General features: G+C 39.4%; 2 protein-coding genes across 3 annotated transcripts in view; both read right to left on the bottom strand.

Moving 5' to 3' along the window:
- Window positions 1-1,904: 1,904 nt before the first annotated feature.
- Window positions 1,905-19,214, bottom strand: pelp1 (proline, glutamate and leucine rich protein 1). Its single transcript, XM_066681734.1, has 17 exons — window positions 19,009-19,214; window positions 17,008-17,072; window positions 16,689-16,794; window positions 16,168-16,317; window positions 15,506-15,577; window positions 15,340-15,399; window positions 13,372-13,528; window positions 12,506-12,638; window positions 12,222-12,309; window positions 11,601-11,689; window positions 11,324-11,437; window positions 11,039-11,189; window positions 10,349-10,511; window positions 10,208-10,263; window positions 9,877-10,101; window positions 6,454-8,259; window positions 1,905-2,658 (listed from the first exon to the last, which is right to left on the bottom strand). Exons 1-17 carry the CDS (start codon window positions 19,174-19,176, stop codon window positions 2,566-2,568), a joined length of 3,696 nt encoding a protein of 1,231 aa, XP_066537831.1. The 5' UTR covers window positions 19,177-19,214; the 3' UTR covers window positions 1,905-2,565.
- A 4,213-nt stretch (window positions 19,215-23,427) lies between these two features.
- Window positions 23,428-26,778, bottom strand: part of arrb2b (arrestin, beta 2b) — a 47,016-nt gene continuing 43,665 nt past the window's right edge. Inside the window, exon 15 of one of the 2 annotated variants that reach the window (XM_066680774.1) lies at window positions 23,428-26,773. In XM_066680774.1, the coding sequence (XP_066536871.1) occupies window positions 26,674-26,773 (100 nt within the window). In that variant the 3' untranslated portion in view covers window positions 23,428-26,673. The remainder of the gene's footprint in view (window positions 26,774-26,778) is intronic. The other variant, XM_066680775.1, reaches the window with a different exon arrangement.

Here is a 26,778-nt window from a genome sequence, read left to right as displayed (position 1 = left end):
AAATGTGTAAAGCTCTCATTCCTATGTGAGGTCTGCTAATAGTCCTATGACTCTGTTCATATACTTTTACTGCTGGCTTTCTGCTGTGAATAAACGCCTCAACACAGGAAGTTCAAGTTCATGCAACTGCACTAACATGAACTTATGAACTAATTGTTACGTGAGTTGCTGGTTCACAGTGTTCTGAACAATATGATTTCATCAATATCACATTAGTTGGTTCGATGAAGTTTTCCCATCCTGGTTTTTGATTGCAGAAGTGCTACTCATTAGTGTTGTTCTTGCTCTGACACACAGCAAACACTGATCAGCCATAACAATAAGACCAGCTCCTTGTTTCTACACACATTATTTTATCAGCTCCACTGACCATACAGGAGCATGTTGTAGATCTGCAATTAGACTATGGTTCACCCGTTGCTTTGTATATTACTCTGTTAGCCCTCTTTCACTCTGTCCAACGGGTATTGTTCGGCTAGTGGAGCATCCTCAACACTGCAGTGAAACTGGTGTGCTGGTGGTGTCTTACGTTTGTATGTGTAAATCAGACAGTTTCTGGAGTTAGAGAAAATAAAGTTTTAAATTCCTTGTCATTTTCCACAGTTATTTGATCATCTCACAGTGCACACAACACCTTTACTGAACAACAGTGATGCCGGCTTCACAGTGCTCTTTGACTGCCAAGTTAAATCAAAGCGCTTACAGTAATCCCATAGAGATCACACCCATTTCACATAACAATGAAACTACACTGTCTCTGTACTCCCATCAATGACTAAAGGCAGAATTAAACCCTATTTACAACACAATAAGTTGAAATGAAGCCCCATAAAATCTCACAATAGCTGTAACTGGAGAGAAGACCCACCCTTCTTTTACTACAGACGGGTCACTGCTATGACCTGTGCTTTGCAGTTATCACAAAACCAGCTAACAATATCATCTGGAAGATTACAGATTTGGTCTCCATGAATTGCACAGGACAGGACAGTAGATCAGTACAAGTATGTATTTTATTTATTCTCTGTTTGAGTGTTAACAGGGTGTGTAGGCAGCAACCATCAAATACCAGCTACAAACATAAAAACCAGCTACTCCTAAAGAAGGTGGTCTTTCTCCATTCCAGTTACCAAAGAACTTGACCAAAAATTACCAAAGAATTTGTATCTGTGCTGTTTTGTAACACTTTTGGTTTATGTTTACTTTCAGGCAGTTAACGGTCTCTCAAATTGGGTATGATCCTCCTTATGTTTTGCAACTCCAACAGCAAACAGCGTTACAAACCTGTGGAGCAAGAACAACATCGTCATCTCTTTTCAACATTCATGGTGTCACCACTGTCCAAATGCCCCCAAAAGCTGTTTCTTGTCCGAGCCCGAGTGGGCAAAAGAGGGAAAGCACTCCTGAGCCAGTGTGCGGTTTCTTGAACTTTTTGACAGCTGACTGCACAGCACCAGTAAAATAATGACAGCACGCAGAGACCATCACCATGTGCAACCATCACAAGTGCAAATCCTATCTGCCTCATGCATTACTACTGATAGGGCAACATGCAGGTATGAACGTGTATTTTACACATCACAGCATGTCCAATTTTTCTTTATTCTGGTCTGACACCCAGGTGTGGAACAGCACACTCTTTCAAATGTTTATTGGATACCTTCTCACTATTCTTTTTTAAACTTCTTGAAATGTGTATTGTTAATACTTGACATACTAGACATCACCAATGAATGCTTTCCATGACAGCAATTTAGTTCAGGGGTAACTTGAGATTTTTTAGGACGCTTAGCTTAAGCATGTATTATACTAGAGTACTATAAAAATCAATCAGAATTTTATGTGTTAAACAAAATTTGTTACTCATGAAAGTACTAAAAGACGACGATACAATGTCACTGATTTTCTATTTTTAATAGTCTTCCAGCATCCCGTAAATATTTAAAAAAACAAACAAACAAAAAAAAATAACAACACATGTAACAAATGACAGTACAAAATAACAGAAATGTGAAAAAGCTCAAAAACATCAACCATATGGTTCATCTTCATTCATGTTGTAAGTTCTTTAGTGTATTGTCTGAGAGCTGAAACAGAATCCAAACAGAAGGTTATGCAAGCTGACTGGAGCATGTAACCCATGGGCAGAAACATTCAGAACACTGCAAACAAAGTCTGAACATCTTCCCTCTCACAGGCCAACATTCTGGAAATGTGGGAAAGGACCTTTGAGAAAGTAAACACTGGAGCAGAGATAAACGTTTTGGGATGTAAGAATGACAACCATCCGCATGGATCATATTAGATGTCATATTTTTACGTTATATTAACACCTATGACACCATTAAAGAGTAATTCCTGAATGATATCACAAGCAAAACCATGACTGCTTTCCACAGACAAACACTGTTTATGAAACTTTTAAACAGTTATGGATGATAATGAATGAATGAACCAGTTATAGCCGAATGCAAATATTGATCCTTAGGAAACTGACCGGCTCAGGCAAAGACTTTGAGTCCATATGAATGACCACTGAGTTGTGGATCTTGCAGGTTTTTTGCTCTAGGAATGTGACTGTGAGGCACCATGATCCTCGTCGTCGGGAGGGCAGTCCACAAAGTCAGCCAGCATAGAAGCCATTGCTTCATCATCCAGCTGGAGGAGGAAGGAAAAGAGAAAATGTCAAGAAAGTAAATTACTGCACAAATTATAAACAAGTTTATCAGCATTAGGCTGAAAGTCTAAAACCACACTGGTTTTTGAGCTTGAGTTTACATATCGTACGTGGAGTATAAACATAAGGAGACTACTTTTGTAGACATACATCTGGTGTCTCTTGGGGCACTTAGAGAAACTTTTTGTTATAACAGACAGTTAACAAAATGTTAGAAATGTTAGAATATATATATATATATATATATATATATATATATATATATATATATATATATATACACATACATACATACACACAAAAAAAACAAAACAAAAAAATCCACAAATTAATACATTTAATGACGCATTTGTACTCAAAGATAATTTTAAACTGGAGCTAATGTAAAGGCTAACTCGGCCAGTACACTACACCACAATATTAGTATAATGCAAACTGCATGCATACATCATGAGGCACTAGCCTCAAACTATGTTGACTTTGTTGTAGAAATGCAAATGTTCACAGCATGGTAACAAAAACAGAAGTCATTTTGAAACCAGAAAACGGTTCTTCCTAACATCTATTTTTGTTTGTGTCACAGTAAACGTCCAGACTAGTCTGTGATAACTTTGCAGTTACACAATATCACTCCCAGCACTGTTAGCAAGTAAATTCAATTGAAAAGTAGTAAAAACAACTTAAAAAAACCTGTCAGTATTTTACAACTAGACAGTTTTTAACTGTGTGCACCAAGATATCAAATACAACTCCAAACTTGCACAACTGAGAATAGCTACACCAATTTGCTGCTCCACAAGAAGAATGAACTCCAAGAAGTCCAACAAAATTGACTAAAAGTGTAAGCATTCGGCTATAGCAATGTCAAAACAGCGTTTGCTTTGATATCAGTAGTCATAACTGTGATAAAGGAGAAGGCACTACACCACAGAATTTGTACTTTAGTAAGAATTACCAGTAAGGAGAGTACATAACAGATTCTACATAACTTTAACAGTAACTGGTAACCAAATCTCAAGAAATGTTAGTAAAATATGGTTATGATAAACACACTGTAATATGGCCTTTAATAAATGTAGGCCAAACCCAAACATTTGACAGTCTCTTAAAACTGAACTCTAATAGTGTCTATCAGAATATATGTGCATACACACAGGCTTGTCCATGAGGCAGGCAGGTGGTTACCCTCCTGACTACGATGATCATTGTGCCTAACAGTCATATTCCTAGAGCAAAAAACCTACAAGACCCATAACTCAAACCATTTTTAATAATAATTCATTATGTACCGAGCATTTAATCAGTGACCAAGCATACACTATACAGGGGGTCCTTACGACGTTGATCCGTTCCTACGTCGTAAACCGATTTTCGGTGTAAGTGGGAACATACGTACACACGTGAGAGAGAACGTTGTAGCAGCAAGCTAAAATGGCGTGCCAACGCGACTGGGGTGACGCCGTCCTCCTCGGTCTCGAGCCACGCAACCGTGTATTCTTCCGCCGCGCACACCACACACGAAGTTCGCGTTACAACGTTTACGACGCAAACCCACTTAAGTCGAAACAAGGCTTTATACAGTAAATGGGAGATGTGTCGTTACCGGGAAACTCGTAACATCGTAACTCGGGACTGACGTAACCCGAGGACCTCCTGTATTGCCAAAAGCTCTCCAACTTCCTGCAGAGTCAATAACAACAAACCTCCAAACTTCATGTGGCCTTCAGATTAGCTCCAAAATGGCTCATAGCAGCTGCATCCAGGCTTAACATCACCAAGTGCAATGCAAAGCCTCGGATGCAGTGTTGGAAAGCATGCGGCCCCTGGACTCTAGAGTAGTGGAGACGTGTTCTCTCTATTGACAGATCAAGCTTTTCCATTTGAAAATTCAATGGACCAGACTGGGTTTAGTGGTTGCGAGGAAAACGTTACTTGTCTGACTGCATTGTACTAAGTGTAAAGTTCATTGGCGGGGGAATATGATGTGGGATTGTTTTTCAGGAGTTGGGCTCTGCCCCTTAGCTCCAGTAAAATAAACTATTAATGCTTCACAATACCAAGAGATGTCGGACAGTTTCATGCTCCTAACTTTGTGGGAACAGACTGAAGATGGCCCCATATTAAACCCTATGGATGGGTTTGTCAAAAATGGGATGTAATTCAAGTTCATATGCATGCACAGGCAGAGTAGCTATATTGCCAAAAATATTTGCTCAAGTCTAAATTATGTGGCTGTGCTAGCCATGAATAAATACCAGATCTGTGTCAGCCAATAACACATAGTAAAGTGGATATATTATACCACTTCCACACATTACAGTTCTCTGAGGTTTTAAAGAAACATCTGTGGCATGCTTTGATTGTTTTCTCCATATGTAATAAGTTCTCATTTCTCCGTACTCTGAGTTTGTCTTTGCTCAATTGGAGCAAAACAAACAGTATAAGTTGATTCTCTGGCGATTTGCAGTGAAAGCTTTCATAAGAAATTGAATAAGGGCACATGGGCAGCAAGTTTGGTCTGTTCTGCAGACAGAAATATTTTGCCATACATCCACCTGTGCGTATGCACATATATTCTGATAGACACTATTAGAGTTTAATTTCAAGAGACTGTCATTTTAGTTACATAAAAATATACATTGAAATGAAACAAAAACATAAAACAAGACTGCACACAACAACCTCCAATAACTACGAACCACTTTAAATAGTGAACAGGACTAGTACAGAGTAGATCTCCACTTTTGACTTTCCCCTGAGCCCATGTCATACATTTTCATTTCAATAGCTACTGCACTCACAACACTTTACTAACGAGTGGATTTAGAGTCACCAACAGGTCCAGACATTAAAGCACTTGTATTGGTTGTTTGTGAGGCATTGGCGATCGCCGGGAGCTCTTGGATGTTTCAATGATCCACACACAACGAGTAAATCCGACCTGTAGGTTTTGGTGGCAATCTCCCAAAGGGAGAGAGTAGTTGCAAAATAAGGGCTAATATCACATACTCTGCACCTGGCACAATTTGACCCCTTTAATATGCAGCTTCGGTCCAGGACAAAGGGTGTTGTTTGTGTGGCTGTGTGAACAGCAAAAATATTAGTGAATCTGTTTTGTTTTTTTTAGCTTTTGGGCCACTTTCATTTGTACTGACATAATTTGTTGTACTGACATCTGATCCATATTTGTGGCAATAAGACTCTGACCGAACAGCCAAATTAGAACTCATGTGACTAATTGTTACTCCATGATCGTTGAGAATGACCTGTGTTTAGGACATGGAAACGGTCAAAGCAGTTTTTTTTATATAAAAAATTTGGTATTAAATGTTTTAAAATTACAATCATTTCTTAGCTTATTTTTTATTAGCTGTTTATCTATATTATTTATGTCGATATGAAGCTGCCGAAATGTGGATCATGTAAACACCAAACTTATTTTGTCAGTGGTTGTGTCCTCCTGACTCTGAAAACAAATTCCCCGGGTCTCTCGCAAACACAATGTCTCCAGAGTCAGAGAGACTTTCCTACGCCTGGCCACTAAATAATCACTGACTTTCAGAACCATGTATTAACAGCCTTTAAAATTAGATAGTTGAGAGAAAAAAAAGATTGTTTGTTTGGTGATATATAGCTGCTCACTTAAATGCCAGCGTGGTTCTATTCCTTTATTTCAAAATGGAAGCATTTTGGACAAAAATAAATGCTCATTGCAAAATATGTTAAACAGTTGTTAAACCTTTCTGAAGCAGGGTGCAGAAGCAAAATAGATTTACCTTTTTCTTCTCACTGCCCTGTTCCGACGCCTCTCCTCCTTCACAATCTTCCATTTTCCTCTTTGTCCCTCGTGCTTCTTCCTCCTCGCCCTGCTGCTCTTCATCCTTCTCCTTCTCTGCAGCCTCCTCTACTTGCTGTGGAGCAACTTCTTCTGATGTTGATGCTGTACTCTGATTGGCTGTCTCTTCTTGTTCTGCTTCTACACTCTTTTCACTGACTCCAGGTTCTTCATCCACCTCCTGAGTCTCCTGAGGTATCACAGAATCCTCTGGGGCGGCTGGTAGGGGCTCTTGTTGGTTTTCTTCCTGTTCCCAAGGCCTTGCTTCCTGCTCTGGTGCTTCTGTTACTGCTGCAGCAGAGTTTTCTTCTTGCACTTCTTCTGGTTCTTCACCAATCACTTGAGCCTCAATTTGTGGCTCACCAGCCTCGCTTTCATTTCTTTCTACAGCTCCAATGTTCTCAATCTCTTCCACAGCCACATTATCCTTCATACCACCCTCTCCATACACACTTCGGACACCCTCCATTTCTTCTATCCCTGTTTCCACCTGTCCTTCTCTCTCCATTTGGAATGCATCCATCCCTCTTTCTTCTTGTTCTTCAATGATCACCTCACCTTCCTCTCCTCCCATCACAGCTCTTTGGTTCTCCCCTTCCAAAGGCTGGACCTCCTCCTCCTCTTCTTCATCCTCCTCCTCTTCCTCCTCCTCATCATCTTCATCCATCTCTTCTCCCTCTTCGTCATCGTACTCATCATATAAGTCTTCCTCTTCACTTCCTTCTTCCTCTTCTTCGTATTCCTCTAGCCCTTCTTCTTCTTCTTCTCCTAGTTCATCTTCATCCTCCATCTCTTCATCCTCCTCCTCTTCATCATCTGAGCTGTTAATATTGATGACATTCTGGTCCTCATCATTTGCAGAAGGCTGCTGCTGCTGGAGTTGACGGCTAGTTTGAGCCAGCTGGCTCTGCAGTTGCACGTGCAAAGAGAGGCCAAGCTGTGCCGTCTGACCACCTGGGGAAGGTTGCATCAGCATCTGTTGGAGCTGAGGCCCGGCAGGTAGTGAATTACCAAGACCACTGGGAGATGCTGCAAGAGACACAGCAGTGGAATTGAGAGGAGGAACCAAAGAGACCAGTTGCTCTCCTTGGCCAGGTCCAGAGAAGGAGTTGATAGTGTTGGCATCTGTTGGCAGGATCTGATGGGAAATGGATGTGGAGAGATCATTAGGAAGGGAAGTGTCAACTGATCTGGCTTCGCTGGGTGTGGGTATAGCACCTCCTGGTGGCACAGGGATGCTCTGTGCATTTGTGGCTCCTTCCTGCATCTCCAGCATCATTCCTTGAGGCATGATAACCACACTATCATCAGAATCACTTCCGAGAGAAATCTCCACATCCTCAGGCTCTTCTTTGTCGTAGCGGACAAACACCTGCCGCTGGCCCTCAGGGGCCCCCAGACCTGCAAGTTCAGCTGGCTGTGCTGGAGAGAGCATCAGATCAGCTTGACTCCCAGTGGCCCCTGCTGGAGTGGGGAGCACAGGAGCTAAGGGAAGATGGTTCTCTAGGGAGCTGAGTAAGGCAGCAGGGCCTAGCCCCAAAGGATGCCTGGCAGAAAAGGAAGGTCCGGGTGCAGGCCCCCCAAGTAGCGTAGGGAGAGAGAGAGGGGGGTTCTGAGTAGGGCCCAGGACAGGAGCAGCTGGGGTGGGCTTGAGAGTGAGAGGAGGAAGGGGAAGGGAGATGGAGGGAGTACGTGGGTGAAGCATAGTGTTGCATATAGTCAAGGCTTCAGCACAGAATGAAGACACCTGAAGTGAGCAAGAGAGAACAACGAAAAAAAGGTCAGGGGTGGGAATTAAAAACCTCACCATACTCAACAGCAAGTTTAAAACATTGAAAATTCAACAATACTCAGTGTAAAGCTCTACAATATATATTTACTCAATTAACAAACGTAAAGTTGCAGTGAACATACTACAAATATGCAGACTTTTTCCTCGAGGAACATACTACATGAGTACATTTCTCAGTATTGCTCATATAACTACGCCTTGATGGAACATATGTTGTGTATAATTATGAAAAAATCCTTCTTAAATTGTCCTCCACATGCATCTATACCTGAATATAACAGACTTCGACCACTACAATGAAGCAACTATAATGAAAAGCACCTACAACACCAATTCCATTGAAGTTGAAGATGATTTGCAAATACTTTTCAACCTATATTCAATTGAATACACTACAAAGACAAGATATTTAATGTTCAAACAGATGAACTTAGTTTTTTTTGCAATTATTCACTCATTTTGAATTTGAGGCCTGCAACAAGTTCCAAAAGAGTTACAGAGCCACTGTGTTACAGCACCTTTCCTTTTATCAACACTCAATAAGTGTTTGGGAACTGAGGACACTAATTGTTGAAGCCTTGTAGGTGGAATTCTTTACCATTCTTGCTCAATGTACATCTTCAGTTGCTCAGCAGTCCGAGGTTTCCATTTTCGTATTTTATAATGTGTTTATAATATACTTTATAATGTGCCACACATTTTCAATGGAGACTGGTCTGGACTGCAGGCAGGCCAGTCTAGTACCCATACACTTACTATGAAGCCACGCTATTGTAACGCGTGCAGAATGTGGCTTGGCATTGTGTTGCTGAAGTTGCAGGGACTTCCCTGAAAAAGACGTTGCTTGGATGGCAGCATATGTTGCCTTCACAGATGTGCAAGTTTATATAGCAGAACAACTGGGATTCACTGAAGTAAGATACAGGCCAACATTCCTGGAGCATGACAAAAGCTTTTTGTAATAGGCATTTCTCTCCTTATCTTCACTGACTGCATTTTGGAATGCCTGTGTGAAGTATTTTTTCCCTGAAGGCCACAGACGAGGAAGAATGAGCACTAACTTTGCTAATGACAAGTAATATTTATGCACAATGGAAAAGGAGAATTTCAGTTTACACACACGCACACGCACATCCAAACAAATATAAAGCTAGGGCTGGGCTATTAATCGAAAATTAATCAAAATCGACATTCAGAACTTCTAATGGTCAAAATCTTGTCTGTATTGATTATTTTTATTCTGTTATGTCCCTACTGTGTGTTCATGTACCATCTCTTTTAAACCATGCTACAAAGCTGTAGTCACGTGATTCTGCGCCTATCTGCCACATGGAAGCAACCTAAGTGCAGCAGGCAACCAAGCAACTTGAGAAAGAAGCTTCCAACAACATTAAGAAAAAATATCCCAGCTTTAATACTGGAGCATATTTACAATACAAGCCTTGCCACTGAACTATGAGAGTCAAAAATAAAACAACCATTTTTAATCGTAATAATGGTAATATTACCATTATAATAATATATAGAGCAGAGTCCTATTTCCAACCCAATTGATAATCTACACTCACTCACCATGATATTGTGATCTCTGCGGCCCTGGCTGAACACAGACACAGCGCAGGAGAGTGGAGGGGGCCAGTGGGGCGAGGGCACCATAACCATTGCCAGTAAGAGGCGGTAGAGCTCCCGACGAGGAGCAGCACTACCAAACTGACCACTGACACTGCCAACCTCTGACCCACACTGAGCCTGCTGCTGTAGCCGCACACACAGTGGCACTACCAGATCCTGCAGCCTCTGAGAGGGAGAAAAATAAAGGAATAATTATAATAATAATAATATATAATATTATATTACACACACACACACACACACACACACACACACTTAACTACAAACTTACCTTATGTAGATCATCTTTCAGAAGAGTGCCACTAGTCAAAATAATCTGTCTAAGGGCTGAAAACATACAATAAAATGTATTAATATTTTCCCATATTTATGATGAATAAACAGAAGATTTCAAGTTCACCATTCCCCTCACCTCGAAGAGCAGCTAAGCATGTGTCCTGATTGGCTAATGCATCGCCTTTCCTTTGAAGAGAAACCGTTCCTGTCTCTACAATACCCAAGCCCTTTGTCCGCCTTGGACCTGCCTTCCCAGCAGCACCCACAAGATCTGACATGGATGTCTGTCCTGTACGCAGCTACAGAAGACAAGGAGGAACAAGTATTAAGGGAGCGAGCGAGCAGAAAACTAAAAAGATACAACTAAATTCAATCCCAGATAATCATATTGAAATCTTGGCTGCCCTAGACAATGTGTGAGCATTTATGGACAAATGGAGGTGTACATGTAATCTCATTACATTAAGTGACAGAAAAAGAAACTATTTTAGAACAAGGTCACTGAGTGTGTGACTGACAGACAGACTGACTTTGGGAGAAAGAGATTTAAAAATACTGCAATTTCTTTTTAAAGTTATTAAAATGACAATGAAAATTAAAATGGACAAATTCTGGACTTCCTAATCTAGCCACCAGCATAGCCAGTTTCCATTAATGCAGGATTGATTCAATGAAACAGTTACTGAGGAGTTTTAATATATATAATAATAAATATATGTATTATTTTGACAAATTAATTCTTTGCTCTTTCTCTTTTGCACAATACTGTTTTCACAAAAATGCACAGAATATATTACATACATATTACACAAAAATAAAGACATACTTTGACAGCCTCATTTCCTGGTGTAATGTCACTCATGAGATGAGCAAAGAGCATTTCGGAGGGTGAGGTGCTTCCCTGAAGAACTGAGGCACAGGCTCCACCCACACGCACCCACAGTTCTAGCGTGTGGTATATGGCCACTCGTACAGCACTACAGGAAGACAAGAAATTTCAACGTCAATTATTAATGTAAATGAGTGTTATACATGATACCTCCTGTAATTGCAATACAGATAGTCCAACGAGGAGAACAGAACATTTTCTATGATCGCTGGTGTGTTTTACCTGTACGCCCTTTGCTGACCAAGGCTGGCTTCAGGTAGCGGCGTCCATACAGAAAGTGATTGAGAGAAAAGCCTGGTAATCACACTACTATACTGCACCAGTCCAACACCCACACTGAAATACACAGCAGCATTCAAATCAACAATACATGCCAACTCAAGATAATCAAATCATGTCATATGTAGGTGAGTATATACAGAGGCAATACACAGCTTATTGTATGTAATGTAACTATGTAAAAGCAAAAATCTTAAGGAACTGGTTCCCCTTTACCCACGCTTTGATTAAAGCAGAGAGCACATCCAGGGAATCTGTGTGTATTGATGGTAACACCAACAGTTTCAAGCAGCCATCACCTGTGACATTCTGGAGAAATATACAAACATGGAATAATAAGCATCGTTTTATATTCGACTACACTTTCAAAAGAATGATTAATTTGTCACTGGGGTTGTGTCCTGTAGGGTACATCTCCATTAACTTTAGTTAGGGGAAACTAATTGTAACATATTTGACTGTAATAAAGCCTGTCAAAATAATTACATTCTCGACTTATCGTACAATATATGGACATCATGCTCTTTAAAGGAGTGCACTTTATAATGTGCTAGTATATTATCATTATATAAGAGGCATAAAATGATCTTAAAACAACAATAATATTGTTTATCACAATTATATCTAGGACACTATGTCAACCACAAAGGCTATAGAGACAGACTTAACAGTAATATGTTAATGAGCCAAACTGGTTTCATATTCTCAGTTTTGACTTCTGGCTCTTTATTCTATTTTTCTATTAAATAAACAAATAAATAAATTAATTAAATTTACTAGTAAAAATATATACAAACAAAACAAAATCTCTAAGTATGAGAAAGGGAACAATTGGTCTTACAATGCTCTTACTGCTAACAGCCAGAGCACGACACACCAGGTTGAGTACGTGCTGAATGGGAAGCCGCACTGAAGTTGCTGGATCAACACTTCATGCAAAACAGAGAGACATGACAAAAACAAAGACATGATTGTTGACCAATTTTCAGACATGAATATCAAGACTTTTTATTGCACTGCATTTTCCTGCAGCTTGAAATAACGAACAACAATGTGTAAACCCTAATTATAAAGCTCAAAATAGGGCTACAGCTTCTCAGTAGGTACATACTAACACACACTCACCTAAGAGTATGTTTAAGAGCTCGACACACTGCTCTGTAGCGCTGGCGAAGCTGAAGAATCAAAAGTGGATCAACGTCATCCAGAGGAGGGAAGGGAAGTTCTAATCCTGGCCCATCATAATGAATTATATCTTCTATATAAGCAAAAGAATAAGAAAACAATATTGATATAGAGACAGGCATAGACCAAGGTTAAAAAATATTAAAGTATGGATTGGAGGACTGCACAAGACTGATTAATGCCCACATAAGCCTGTTTTAGGTTGTGCTTTCTGTCAGAAGTTCTGCCTGTCTTTGTAATATATATACCTCTACAAATACCTCTACCTCTATACCTCTACAAATTCAGCACCAAAATAAACATTAGAATCTTAAAAACCCAAATTAAGGATGTTGTATATGTTAATTTTAAACAAAATCATCAAATAGCGCAAAGGGTTCCATACAATGAGCATCTATATCTACGTAAACAGAAATTCGGAAACACAGTCAAGCAGCTTGACATTGCCCTGTTCCTTCTTAATCTGTATTAACATTAAAATCATTAACTAATTATAATACAAAGCATCTAAACAGCCAATAGAGACAGCTATGCCACCCCATGACTGAGGTCGCTTTCACAAACCAATAAATGTCCAAGCCCACTCTGCAGTGTCATCCACAAATCCTGCCAGCTTGAACCTACAAGCGATTAGCTATACTTTCTCAGAAAATGGTGCTTGAAAATGAGGCTGTAACTTATTTTGCTGATTCAATTGCTTTTGCAGGTGAACACACCATATACAGTAGGATAACCTGTGGTATTATTTGGTATCAGATCAAAAAGAAAATCAGTGATGTTGCCCATTCCCCCTGGGAGTCACTCACCTGTTTCTATATCCTGGTACAACTGTCCTAGAATGCCACTTGCTGATGCCAGTAGGCAGTGCACCTGATTTGTCCATCCCTCTGCCCTGCGCCCACCTCCTCCACGCTCAAGCATACCTCCCAGACAAGGTAACCGCCCATAACACTCGCAAGCTACCTATAAACACAGAACCATATGATTAGGGAAAAGTGAAGCACAGGTTTGTGATTCTGTGATAACCGGTAAACATACAGGTATAACAGATCATGGAATGTGGCTCTAAAAGTATCTTCTCCAAGAAAAATATGAATGTAATTTTTGAAAATGAATATATAAAGGCTCCAAGCCGATGTTTTTTTTCTCTCAATTATAACTGAACACTCTGAATTAAGATTATTAATATTCCTACATATAAGATTCTATTGTGTACTGAATTGAAATCATTAGATTGGCATTATTCTAGGTTTGATTATAACTACATTGTTACGCATTTCCATGCATAGAACAGTGGCATATAAGATGTCAGAAAAAAAATAAACCGGCTTTCCTGGTTATGTAATGTAGTTTATGATGCAATAATCTGTTCTTAATTTAATAGTCGCAGAGACACAATATATTTCCCTGCTGGTCCTAAATTCTGCCATGCAAACTTTCTTAGATTTGAATAGGGATCTGCAGGAAAGTTAGTATGAAAGTTATAGCTCAACAAAAATACAAAAGTCAGATTTCACATTTATATTACAGCAGCTAAAGTCAAAATAACAGTTTTTGTGAAGTGTGTGTGTCAAGACAAATGTGTGTTTCCACTTTTAATGTCACCTTTATTCTGTGTAATTCAGCTGACTGTGTAACCAATCACCTTCAAAAGTAAAAAGTAAATCTTGTTCAGTAAACACTTGCCATCAGCCAACTTGAATTTGTTTAACCCCATATTTATTTTAGAAGTTCTAGTAGGATTTTCCTTTACTTGAATCTTATCAGCAAAAAAACATGGTTTGCAAATCATTAAGAGGATCTCACTGTTGGAAGGCATCAGCCAGGAGAAGAACAAATTTCTAAGCATTAAGTATACATTGGAACACCATGACTATACCAAGGATTAAATATGGCGTAACAGTGACTTTATTTAGGACTGGACGGCTATAGAAAAACTGATGAAAACACAAGAAGAAAACTGGTCTGGAGTCTGCCGGGACTCTACAGCAACATTAAAGAAGCTGCAGGAATTCCTGGCAAGTACTGGTTGTGTACAACATGTGATAGGATGGCAACACAGAAAAACATCCGAGACAAAGCACGCCTTTACATCAACAAAGGAATAGCTTCGCCAAAAGATAATCAGAGAAGAGGGCTGTGCACAGGAGATGCTCTCACAAGCTGACAGCTCTGGAACACTTTTGCAAGGAAGAATGGGCAAAGACTGCCAAATCTTTATGTGCCATGCTGAAGGACTCCTAGCCAAAAAGACTGAATGCTGTCATAAAATCAAAATGAGCAACAAAACTTGTTTTGTAAGATTTTCTTTCCCCTACAACATTTCAGTTTGTTTTTCAATTTAATTGCAGATTATAGTTTGAAGATTCTTAAATTGTTCCAACGTATTCTAATTGTTTACATCACAACAACATGGCATTTCATCAGGGGAGTGTAGACTTTTTATACATATTGTATAAAAAGGCAATTTTTATTTATATTTTTTCCATTCCAGATACCTCAACTCATCCCAAATTGGAGGTGGGGATGAGACAAAGTGCTAATATATTTAGTATATAATATTTATTATATTTATATTTTTATTTACCACAGGGTACAATAGAGGGGATTTATATATATTTTTTTTATTTTTGCAAAGTCCAGCTCATCAAATTGTGCTCCAAATATGGACATAACCCAAAGTATAAACAATGAAGCACGACTTCAGTGGACTACTCCCAAAAAAGCTACTCTACGTTAACATTAAATATCATTAAGATAGGAATCACACTTACTTCTTGAACTTTGGGGTTGTCAGAATCCATCTTAGACAGAAAATATACTCCTAGCTTTTCCTGCAGGAGCAAATGATTACAATGAATACAAAGAGTGCCAGTTGTATACATAGCATACACTATTAAGATTAATAGTTTAGAAAAATTGGAACTTGTCTGCACTCACCTTGAGTGATCCACATGCCCGTGGGTAATAGGTCATGCATGCCATCATCCCCTCCATTGCAGCTAGGTGGCACTGTGATGAAGATAACTTAAAATAAAGAGGCTGCACAACACTAAGTCAGCTGTACAAATCTTACAACAGGTTGAATAATATTTTTCAGATTAAAGCAGTATTGCTTATATCCATGCAAAATTGTACCATACAGAAATGCTTTATCGTATTTGAACTTTAATAAAGTTAATGCTGGCAAAAACTTAAGGTATATTTGTGCCACCTGATCAGTGAATGCTAATTCACTGATGTGTATTTTTCGTGTATGTACATAATCTTTAGTAATCTAAAACTAGTACTTAATCAAAGAACAATACGGCTGTTACCAAAAACTAAGAAAAATGTGATACAGAGATCCATTTTGCCACAAATTCACACACAGGGCAGAACAACAGAACTAGTTTGATTTAGTGATTTAAATAAATAAGCAGAGAATTTAATTTGGGTCATTCATTCATTATCTGTAAGCGCTGATCCAGTTCAGGGACACTGTGTCCAGAGCCTACCTGAAATCATTGGGCGCAAGACGGGAACACACCCTGGAGGGGGCTAATTTGGGTCATTTAACAAAAAAGTAAAATAAATAACAATTCAATATGTAGTGTTCTCACCTCAGACTTGAGGCCCAGCAAAGAGGTGAGGATGCCCAGGATGGAGTTAAGACCCACCTCTCTGGCCAGCTCAGGCAGTTGTGATGAGTACTGGAGCAGGTCAAGCAACACATTTACTGCTAACTGTATAGAGGGCAAAGGAGCCTGGGACTGTGAGCATTTGGAGGGAGAGAAGCCGTGTGTCGCAGGAACAGAGAAAAAGAAAGACAAGGAAAAGGAGAAATAATATGATAGGAAAGATTACCACATACGAAAAATATATGCAAGATATAACTGCACACATTAAAAGAGCAATATTTGGTAGCGTGCAATAAAACTAATATTACAGTACATCAATGTGTAATTAAAGCTGATACATATGCAGTTATGCTAATGAAATGTTGTTTTACACACACGTGACTTCTGCTACATTGTTTTTGCTTTTAAACAAAGTGATGAAACTTTTGATAAAGGTATATGTTGTAACATTGCAGTTTCTCTTACTGTTGAAATAGCTACCAAAATGCAGCAAGTTGCCTCACCTGAATAATCTGCTGTAAAGATCGCAGCCAGGATAAACAGTGCTGCTGGAACACCTCACTTGAACTGTCCTTAACCAGAATAGACAGCAAGCACAGGCCCTCAAACCTAAAATACCAAAGTTAACAAGTTTGCAAAGCACTCTACTAACTTTAAAGTATGTTTGCCTTTCATAACTATATCCATTTATCAGTACAAATAAGAATTATATCAATGTTCATTTCCCAAATATAATGAGCACACAGCCCTGTCTTCGAGAGTAAGCACATGGCCGTGAGAGATGCTCAGTGTGACAGTGTGTGTGGACATGCTGGTGCCCACCTGGTTTTGCTGGACCCAAGCCGTGAGTTGCTGATGCCCACTAGGCCACCGACTGCTCCTGAATTCTATATGTACAGAGAAAACAGGATTAAGAGAAAAATACTTTGTAGATGGCTCCAACTGTGCTACTGGGTAAACTGACATAAAGAACAATAATTCACACAATTTGGCTGGAGCTTATGAGACGACTGCAAACTGAGATGTTTGTGTTCATGTAATCTTTATAGAAAACAATGACCTAACAGGATGCTTTGGAGAGCAGCACAAAGTCCAACATCATTATAAGGGGGACAGCCTCTGCCTAATCATTAGCAGAGCGGGCTTGGTACCTGAAGTTTGCCAGTTCGATCCCCAGGACTGGCAGGAACATCCATGGCTAAAGCGCCCTTGAGCAAGGCACCGAACCCACAAACACCCCTGGCACCAGGAATGGCTGACCCCCGCTCTGGGTGTGTGTTGAATGACCCCTAGTGCACTAGTGTGTGAGAGTTCACTGACATAGATGGGTCAAATATGGACGACACATTTCGCCGTACACTGACAAATGACTGCACGTTATAATAACTAGTACAGCTACCATATTTTGGAAGTCTGTTCAGTGTACAAGCTGTAATTATAAAAATACATAGCAGCAGTTCAAGCCTGGTCTTAGGTCACAGTGTGTATGGAGTTTAATGTGTTCTTCCCATGTATGCAACCCTGCCTCTGGGATCACTCATGTGCCCTTCTTGTGCCAATTTCAAGCCCAGGTGAAATGGGAGGGTTGCAGCAGACAGTGCATCCAGGGTACAACCTGTCTGTTGTGCAAATCATTGACAATCTGCTGTAACCCACCTAGTGACCCACCCTTTAATTTCCTCATCCAGTGCAGTATTACGTTACAGAAAACCCAAAAACTACATAAACAATCCACACTAACTTTTGGTAAAGTGATTCCAAATCTTTTAGGATGGAATGGCAATACGTTTAAGACTTCAATATTTCTCATATCCCTACTACCTGGAGGACCTTTCATGGAGGAAAACAGCCTCCAGCATTTGCACTCTGGAGCACTGGAAGAGCCTTCTCTGAAGTGAATGCCTTCTACAGCGTAACGTCTGGATGAATTCTTCCAGCATCACTATTAGATTTCACTGTTCTACCACAGCTTTGAAATTCAGCTTTGGATGAATTATTTAAACATATTCATGTTGGAGTACACAAAGTGTTGCCAGACAAAAGAGTATCAGTGTGCACAATTGTGTACAATTTCAAAGCCTGTTATTAACAGACCATTATTTTACACTCACTGTCTGTCTTATTAGCGCCACACAACATACAGGTGCTTTTCTCTACATTTACATAGTGAAATCCATCTGTTGTTCTGCATACTTTGCAAGTGTATTTCACTCTGTTCTTCAATGATCAGGATCCCACCGGACCACCACAGAGCAGCTGACTGTCAGTGTCACTTACGTGGTGGTGGTAGGTTAACGTCTTGTGTTGTGTCTGATCCACTTGTACCAGAGCAATGGACAAAAAGGTTAAACAGTGTACATTCTATAACAGGTCCTCTCGTAATATTGTACAGGAAACAAAATGCCCATAATTACGTTGTGGATGTCATAACCATGGCCAATATAAAAGCAAACACTATATATTTGCAAGAGGAAACTGTGTTTAACTAACGTCTCTGTAAAAAATAAACCTACTAACACAAAGACGCCGCGACAAGTCTGAACTTCACCTTTAACGTTAGCTTATTTTAATTTTTCGTCACACTATAAATAGATCGGCAGTTGGATTATTCTGATGATTAAAGGCATAGAGCCCAAAACACTGACAGAAGCGGCAGTAAAATAAACGTGAGGTTGGCTTCCTCTTCGAATTTCCTGTTCCACCTTAAATGCTGCACTGCAGCAGTTCACCGCTGCTCTATTTAAGGTGGAACTGTGAATTTTGGGCAGTAGCGTCCCTCCAGTCCCGGCTCGTGTGTACGCGGTAGAGTGGAGGTGCTGGTACCTGCGTGGTAAGGGCCCCGTGCTCTCTGTAGTCGCGGAGGAGAGCGGGCAGGTACTGCGGTCTCTCCTCCCTGAGGGCGGACAGCAGGCTTTCGGTGAGCGGGGCATTGTTGGGAGCATGATGCAGCCAGGCAGCCGCCGCCATTTTACCGCCTCGCAAAAGCGTCATTCACACGCGACACCACCTCAATACCCGGACTGAGGTTATCTTTCCGCGCCGCACAGCTGTAGACAGCATGAGGGGCACATCTGGACACACCTATTGGTGGTTATATATATCCAGTATCTATGTCAATATATGGACACTCTATGTGTTTTCCAGCTGAAGATCAATTAATTGGTTTATGCACATGTGTTTATTATTATTAGGGTGACCAGATCTGAGATAGTGAAAAAGAGACATGTCTTACACCTTTATTTGCTAGACAAAACATGGGAATTTGTTTTTAAATTCATCCGAGAACTTACATTTACGTTTCGGCATAGCTGCTCGAGATGAGGGTGGGTACCTGAGCTTTGCCTGACGTAAACAAGGAGTACTGACATGCAGACTGACCAATTAAATGTTTACAGAGAAGGTTATCGACCAATAACCGTAGCGCTACAGTCAGACCGTCCAATCAAAAGATTTAGGCTACTTCACCACGCCCCCTTCTCACTCAAGCGAACCAAACGGAGTGGGGGAGGGCGGGACTAGTTTGTGAACGACATTTTTTTAAGTCTAAAAAAGAGGACATGTCCGGGTAAAAGAGGACGTCTGGTTACCCTAATTATTATTATTATTATTATTATTATTATTATTATTAAGTTTTTATTTTTTTTAATTGGCTAATGTGTGTCATGACAAAATGAGCAGTCACTTTCATGGCTGAACATATCCGCTTTGCAACTGCAGTGTTCCCAACAACAGGCAAATTCTCAAACAGCCAAATTCAGACAGCCAGGGTTTTATACGTCATAAACCTACAGCACCAAGCTTGTCAACTTACAGGGTGTGTCATTTGAGCTGTAGGTGAACAGCAAAGAAGTAGATGAGGTAGAGAGAACAATGGATCCCTGTGTAATGAATGAAGGTGAAGTAAGTTACATGTAAGCCACTTTAAAAGTATTAGGATTTAATTTTTCTTAGAGATACAAAATTGTAATATATAATTTTGATGAACAGAGATGAGGTTTAACTGATGAGGCAGACCTTGGAACATTTTCCTTCCTCCTGTGTTTGTGTCTCATCTCCACCTTCACTGCATATGAACAGAACGTTCTAGGGTGAAATATGAAAAAAACGGCCACGTAAAATGTGGTTAAATGTGTGTATTTCTTAACATACCAAAACAATAACTAATCTAAATTATTTTATATGTATTGATAAGGATGATGATCATAAAAAATAGTGATGAATAAGGGGGATTAACATTCCTTACGATGGTTGCATTTATTTCTCTGCCACAAATAGATTTCAAAAAGTCTGTAGACTGTTAAGTCTGAAAGATTACATCTCTAATATGGAGCATTTCACATCAGACAACTCAGACCACAATTTTCAGCATTTAATTTTACAGAAATGGGTGGACCTCCCCTTTTACTCTCACTAGTAAAACGTGTTTCTTCACTCAAAATGCTTCAGGAAATCTTACACTGAGAGATCCCTGGATTAGGGCATGTCTGTGTCAATGCAGAGCTGAGAAAGATCCACCACCCAAAGCATACCCACTCTGTGGTGGACTTTTGAGGGTCCTGACCATTGAAGAACAGGGTGAAAAAGTAAGCAGAGAAACAAGTAGACTACATTCCATAATTGTAGAGCTACAAAGTGCTCCTGTATGGTCCGTGGAGCTGGTAATGGATAATGATACAAGATGTAAATACAAGGTGGGTGTTCCTAATCCAGTGATCTCTCAGTGTATAAAATCCTACCATTTGTTTTGTATGTGTAAATGAACTCTATGCTGCCCCCTGTAGTGTTAGAGTAGTCTTGTAACATTAGCTCATCTCTTTAAAGCCAGTCTGAATTGCATTTTGAGAGTTTTAGATGTTGGTGTAGATTAATGGTTAATGCCACTGCCTTCTACGCAAAAACTAGAGCTTTGGTTGTGTGTTCATTCTATGCTGTATCAATAAGAGTCCTTGGCAAGCCTCCTCAAACAATGCTCACTTACATCTCTATCTTGATTAGAACTGTCACTGTATAAGAGTTTCTGCCAAATGTCTGGGGATTTACCTCCTTTTAAAGTTCCAATAAAACCTGACTAATGTTCATACGCCTCTGATGGGCTTTCTGGACCAGAAGTGTAAAATTACTTCCATCATTCTTGCATCAGTACTCTAATATAATTGAACTGTAGCATAATGACAGACTTAACTGGTGATACTGTTATTTCTATCAGTAGTTTGATCAGAGGAGGATATGTCTCCCTTGTGGGTCTTGGGTCAAAGATTTTTTGCTTCAGTCTCAAGGGAGTTTTTCCTTGCCACTGTTACATGCTCACATGGGGCTTTCTGATTCACTGTTATCTGGTCTGATACTAATTCTGTGAAGCTGCTTTGCGATAACATCAGTCGCAATGAGCGTTATAAAATTGTTATTTTTTTTTAAATTTAAATTAGGGTTGGAGATGACCTCCGCAGGGTGATAGAGGACCAAGGACTAAGAACTGACATATCTGACCTAATGTATGTGATATTCAAGGGGACTGGGAAAATGTTTAGGGTGTTCATTGCAAAATAAGCATTTGTTCTGTTCTACATGCATTCTTGTCTCTTAACATCTGCTACCTTCCTAAATATGTTTAAACAGACTACTTTAACAATGTAGGAAGCATATGAATAGGCCTGGTATTGTGATAGAGTGGCATGGCCACACAGCTCCAGGGACCTGGGGTTGTGGGGTCATAAGTGGCTTACATGTAACTAACTTCACCTTCATTCGTTAAACAGGGATCCAAAAAGATCCATTTTGTTCTCTCCACTACTTCATTTACCCCTTTGCCATTCATCTGTAACTCAAAATGACACACCCTCTACATTGGTAGGTGGATTAGTGACTCAAAATTGTCCACAGGTGTGAGTGAATGTGTGAGTGTGTGTCGCCCTGCAAAGGACCCACCCCCCCCAGGGTGTATTCCCACCTTGCGCCCAGTGATTCCGGGTAGGCTCAGGACCCACTCTGGTTACAGACAATGAATGAATGGTATTCTGATATCTGTTGTCAGGAAAACCATCCTCATATCCCTTGCCCCTTGTCATAAGTTAATGATAAAATTAACCTACTTCTGCAGGAGCTCTCAGCTGAGAATTGAGAGGAAGCACAAAAGGCAAAGTGTATATTTTGATGTGGCCTACATTTTTTCTCTCTTCTATTTTACTCACCAAAGCCTAATAATTTTTTATCCTTTCTAACACTTTCTCTGATTGTTTAAGCAACCTCTCTCTCTCTCTCTCTCGCACACACACAGGAAATAAACACTGACACCAAACTGGGATTTTTTTTTTTTTAGAACAGTACAAAATAAAGAAGCAACATATATGAACTGACATATCTGACCTAATGTATGTGATATTCAAGGGGACTGGGAAAATGTTTAGGGTGTTCATTGCAAAATAAGCATTTGTTCTGTTCTACATGCATTCTTGTCTCTTAACATCTGCTACCTTCCTAAATATGTTTAAACAGACTACTTTAACAATGTAGGAAGCATATGAATAGGCCTGGTATTGTGATAGAGTGGCATGGCCACACAGCTCCAGGGACCTGGGGTTGTGGGGTCATAAGTGGCTTACATGTAACTAACTTCACCTTCATTCGTTAAACAGGGATCCAAAAAGATCCATTTTGTTCTCTCCACTACTTCATTTACCCCTTTGCCATTCATCTGTAACTCAAAATGACACACCCTCTACATTGGTAGGTGGATTAGTGACTCAAAATTGTCCACAGGTGTGAGTGAATGTGTGAGTGTGTGTCGCCCTGCAAAGGACCCACCCCCCCCAGGGTGTATTCCCACCTTGCGCCCAGTGATTCCGGGTAGGCTCAGGACCCACTCTGGTTACAGACAATGAATGAATGGTATTCTGATATCTGTTGTCAGGAAAACCATCCTCATATCCCTTGCCCCTTGTCATAAGTTAATGATAAAATTAACCTACTTCTGCAGGAGCTCTCAGCTGAGAATTGAGAGGAAGCACAAAAGGCAAAGTGTATATTTTGATGTGGCCTACATTTTTTCTCTCTTCTATTTTACTCACCAAAGCCTAATAATTTTTTATCCTTTCTAACACTTTCTCTGATTGTTTAAGCAACCTCTCTCTCTCTCTCTCTCGCACACACACAGGAAATAAACACTGACACCAAACTGGGATTTTTTTTTTTTTAGAACAGTACAAAATAAAGAAGCAACATATATTTTCCAATGTTTTCATGTATTAAAAAAATTGCTTTTTTTCAGTGGATTTTCATTCAGTTTTATTGACTAAAATAACATATTGCTTATACAGTATCTTGGAATCCATAATATCAATATATTTCATCTTACTTTATTGTGAATTAAATTACCAGGTAGCATGTAGGTTTATTTTCTTAATATCAATTTTAATAGTAGTGAGAAGTAGCTTAAAATCATCTTTGAAATACAAAAAAAAAAAAATAATAATAATGTCTGACATGGTACAATATAACCTATAAACCAACTTTAGCGTGCATTTTCCTTAGATAGACCCTACTGAATCTGAGGGAAATATACAATATAATATTTCTTGTGTACACTTGACTGGTTCACAGACATGAGGCTCCATTCAGATTGCAAAAGCAAAGTTGTACATTAATATGATCTGAGAGAGTGCTTTATCACTATAATACAACATTCTCAAAGCCTACAGTCGCCTTTGCATGCTTGGCTTTCTAGCAAAGCACTCACAACAGGATAAAGATGATTTTGGACCATCTAATGAAAATAATCTCCCTGCCATTTTATAACATTATTAAAAACAACAACAAAAAAGCATTTTAAATTCGACAGCAGACAGTCAACAAATGTACACATATGTAGACACCGTTTCACAAAACAGAGGTGGGTAGTGAGTAGGTTCATTTGCACTAGTACAGGTTCTTTCCTGAGTATTTTCAAATCATAGCACTTTAAATTCTACTCAAGAACATCTGAGCAATTTTTCCAAATTCCAGGGAAACTGTATTCATGTATTAATTAGGACGTTCCATTGCAGTTCTTTAATTACTCTGTGCTTAAGAAATATTTGAGCCCATCTTTTGCTTGAATATAGATTTACACTTCTCTACCCACCTCTGACTAGATGGCATCCCGTGACATAATGAACTGTTCTACATAACAGTGTCACTCATCTGAACCCATTACTGTTGTTGATATATACGTAAGGAACTTCAGAGGTCTGAACAGAACATCCTCAATTTTTTTTGCCTTCTCTTTATTCGGCAGCGTCCAATCTGTAAACGTCCCTCAAAACTGGTTGATGATAATCAATTGTTCATATAATGTGTTGTGTAGGTTATTCACATGAACAAATGGGTGTCTGACATCTGTGAAAATATTTCAAAAGCAGGTTAGATTTGTGTGCTCCTATGTACAAAACAAGACTGCTGTTGATGTTATGCGTTGATGGTTGTGCTGATAATTAATAAAGTACATCAGACAGCCGAACTGGTCTTAAGGTAAAACCACTACTTCACGTGTGCCGTAAGGACATGGGTTGAGTTGCTGGCCTTCACATAAGTACACCATCAGACTTTTGACAAAAGATGTTCTGTAATATTTAAAATAATAATAATTATTACAGCATAATCAGAAAACTGCATGGGATTTCTGATCAGTTCATTCGTGACTATAATTCATAACTTTGAATACAATAAATCATAGGAACAAACAAAGATTATGGCAATATCTCTTACATTTCTTTGCATTAATATAATAACAGAATGACTACAAGTGGTAAATTCAGAAGTAGTTCTTCAAAAGTGCCCATAACCCACTCTCGACAATCAATTTTGATAAGGAAACTTGAGTGAAGATGAATTTTACATACCAAAGTATACCATGAGCAGCACTAGACTCTACCCTACAGTTTTGTGAAGTTAGCCCAGTCAATGTTCAGTGGCATTTTTCATTAACAGAAAATGTATAATTTGGATAATAACACAGTAAGCTCTGGTTTAAACACTTTTAAATTTCAAGTGACTATAAAAGGCAAATCAATAACAATGGAAGGGGAGAACCGTTCCTAAGGCATAAAACCATGAAAACCTGGCAGTACAGGATTTCATCTTGACACCAGGGGGCGCAGTAGAGACGATATTTCATGTCAATTGCATGTGTACTGACATGATTTAGACAGACAGGCTCCCAACATTAATAAAAGTGCTATTTATGCTGATGCAAATCAGTATTTTAAATGTTCCTTGCACAAGTTTGTTGAACTGTATATATCCGAAACCTGGCATTCTCTACTGTGCAGAGATTAACTAGAGAAGATTGGCACTAATAAATATGGAAAATTGAAAAGCAGCTTAACTGAAAAGCCTGATCAAGGGAAGTAAGCCAATTTCTTGGAAATTATGACAAATAACACCTTAAAATTTCTTTCAGCAAAGCAAGTTTCTTTTTCTATTTCTGGCATTCCAACTTAAACACTTCCACTATCATCATTCAATATAAACAATATGTTGTTAGTTTTTGGCAAAAATGGAATTAAATTAAGCTTCACCAGAGAATTTCCAGATGGTGATGCGCAGCATATACAGTAGCAACATGGCATCTGCAGACAGACACCTCAGCGTCCATCTATGGTCACTCGAACCACTCAATCCACAGTAAGAACAAAAATTCTATACACATCTCAAAACTGCCGCAACCATATGACAAAAAATAAATCAGATGTTATGTGGTCTAATGGACTATGCCAACTTTTGAAAACAGTGCCACACTTACCCTGACCGTTGAGTGCTCTATGTCATCTATTAAGGGCACTGAATAGTCATACCCGTCCGTATTACTTGTGATATGTGTACAAAATTTTAAAATAAAACTATGGAGGAAAGATGGACAAACGTATGTTGGTGCCCTATAAGTCTTACAATGGATTTCTCAAAAGAATAAAAATAATCTTCAGTTCAAGTTCCCTATATGTATGTATCGTTATTCTACACTGAAATTATGTTACATATGTTAACACTATTACAAAGCTATTAATGCCCACTCAGTTTACAGTGGGAAACCGATGAGGAAATAGTAGGAGAAAAGAAAAAAAAAATCACCCCTGAATTAATGGAAACTGTGTCTAAGAATATTTCCTAGACCACGAATGGCCCATAAACTTCACCTTTTTCTCTTCCATTCTTACTCTGTTTTGTTCTCTCTCGTCTAACACACATGCACTAGAACAAAGTAGTTTACCAAAAAAAAAAGGTCTTTAGACAACAGCATCACTGATGCAAAGAGGACAGGAAAGCAGGTGAAGGGCAAAAGAAAGACAAAAAAGGGAGGAGAGAGAAAAGAAGAGAGTGTGTGAAAACTCAGTGAGTGTCCCACTCTGTCACATTGGCCCAGTGGGATGGCGGAGTAGTAGTACTGACATGTGGAGCCCCTCCAGTCCAACTTCAGCCCCACACTCTTGTGACCGGCTGTGAGGGGGAGGAGACGGGTTAGCAGAAGTGGTCGTCCTCGTCCTTATCATCCTTCATTCCTTTCAGCCTTAGCCGCGCAAAGTCCTCAAACACAAAGTCATCGTCCTGAGAAAAATTACTGGG

The sequence above is a fragment of the Hoplias malabaricus genome, chromosome 9 (genome assembly GCF_029633855.1).
Source record: "Hoplias malabaricus isolate fHopMal1 chromosome 9, fHopMal1.hap1, whole genome shotgun sequence".
NCBI lineage: Eukaryota > Metazoa > Chordata > Actinopteri > Characiformes > Erythrinidae > Hoplias > Hoplias malabaricus.
Note: the sequence above shows the minus strand (reverse complement) of the source record. Positions and strands in the feature narration are given on the sequence as shown.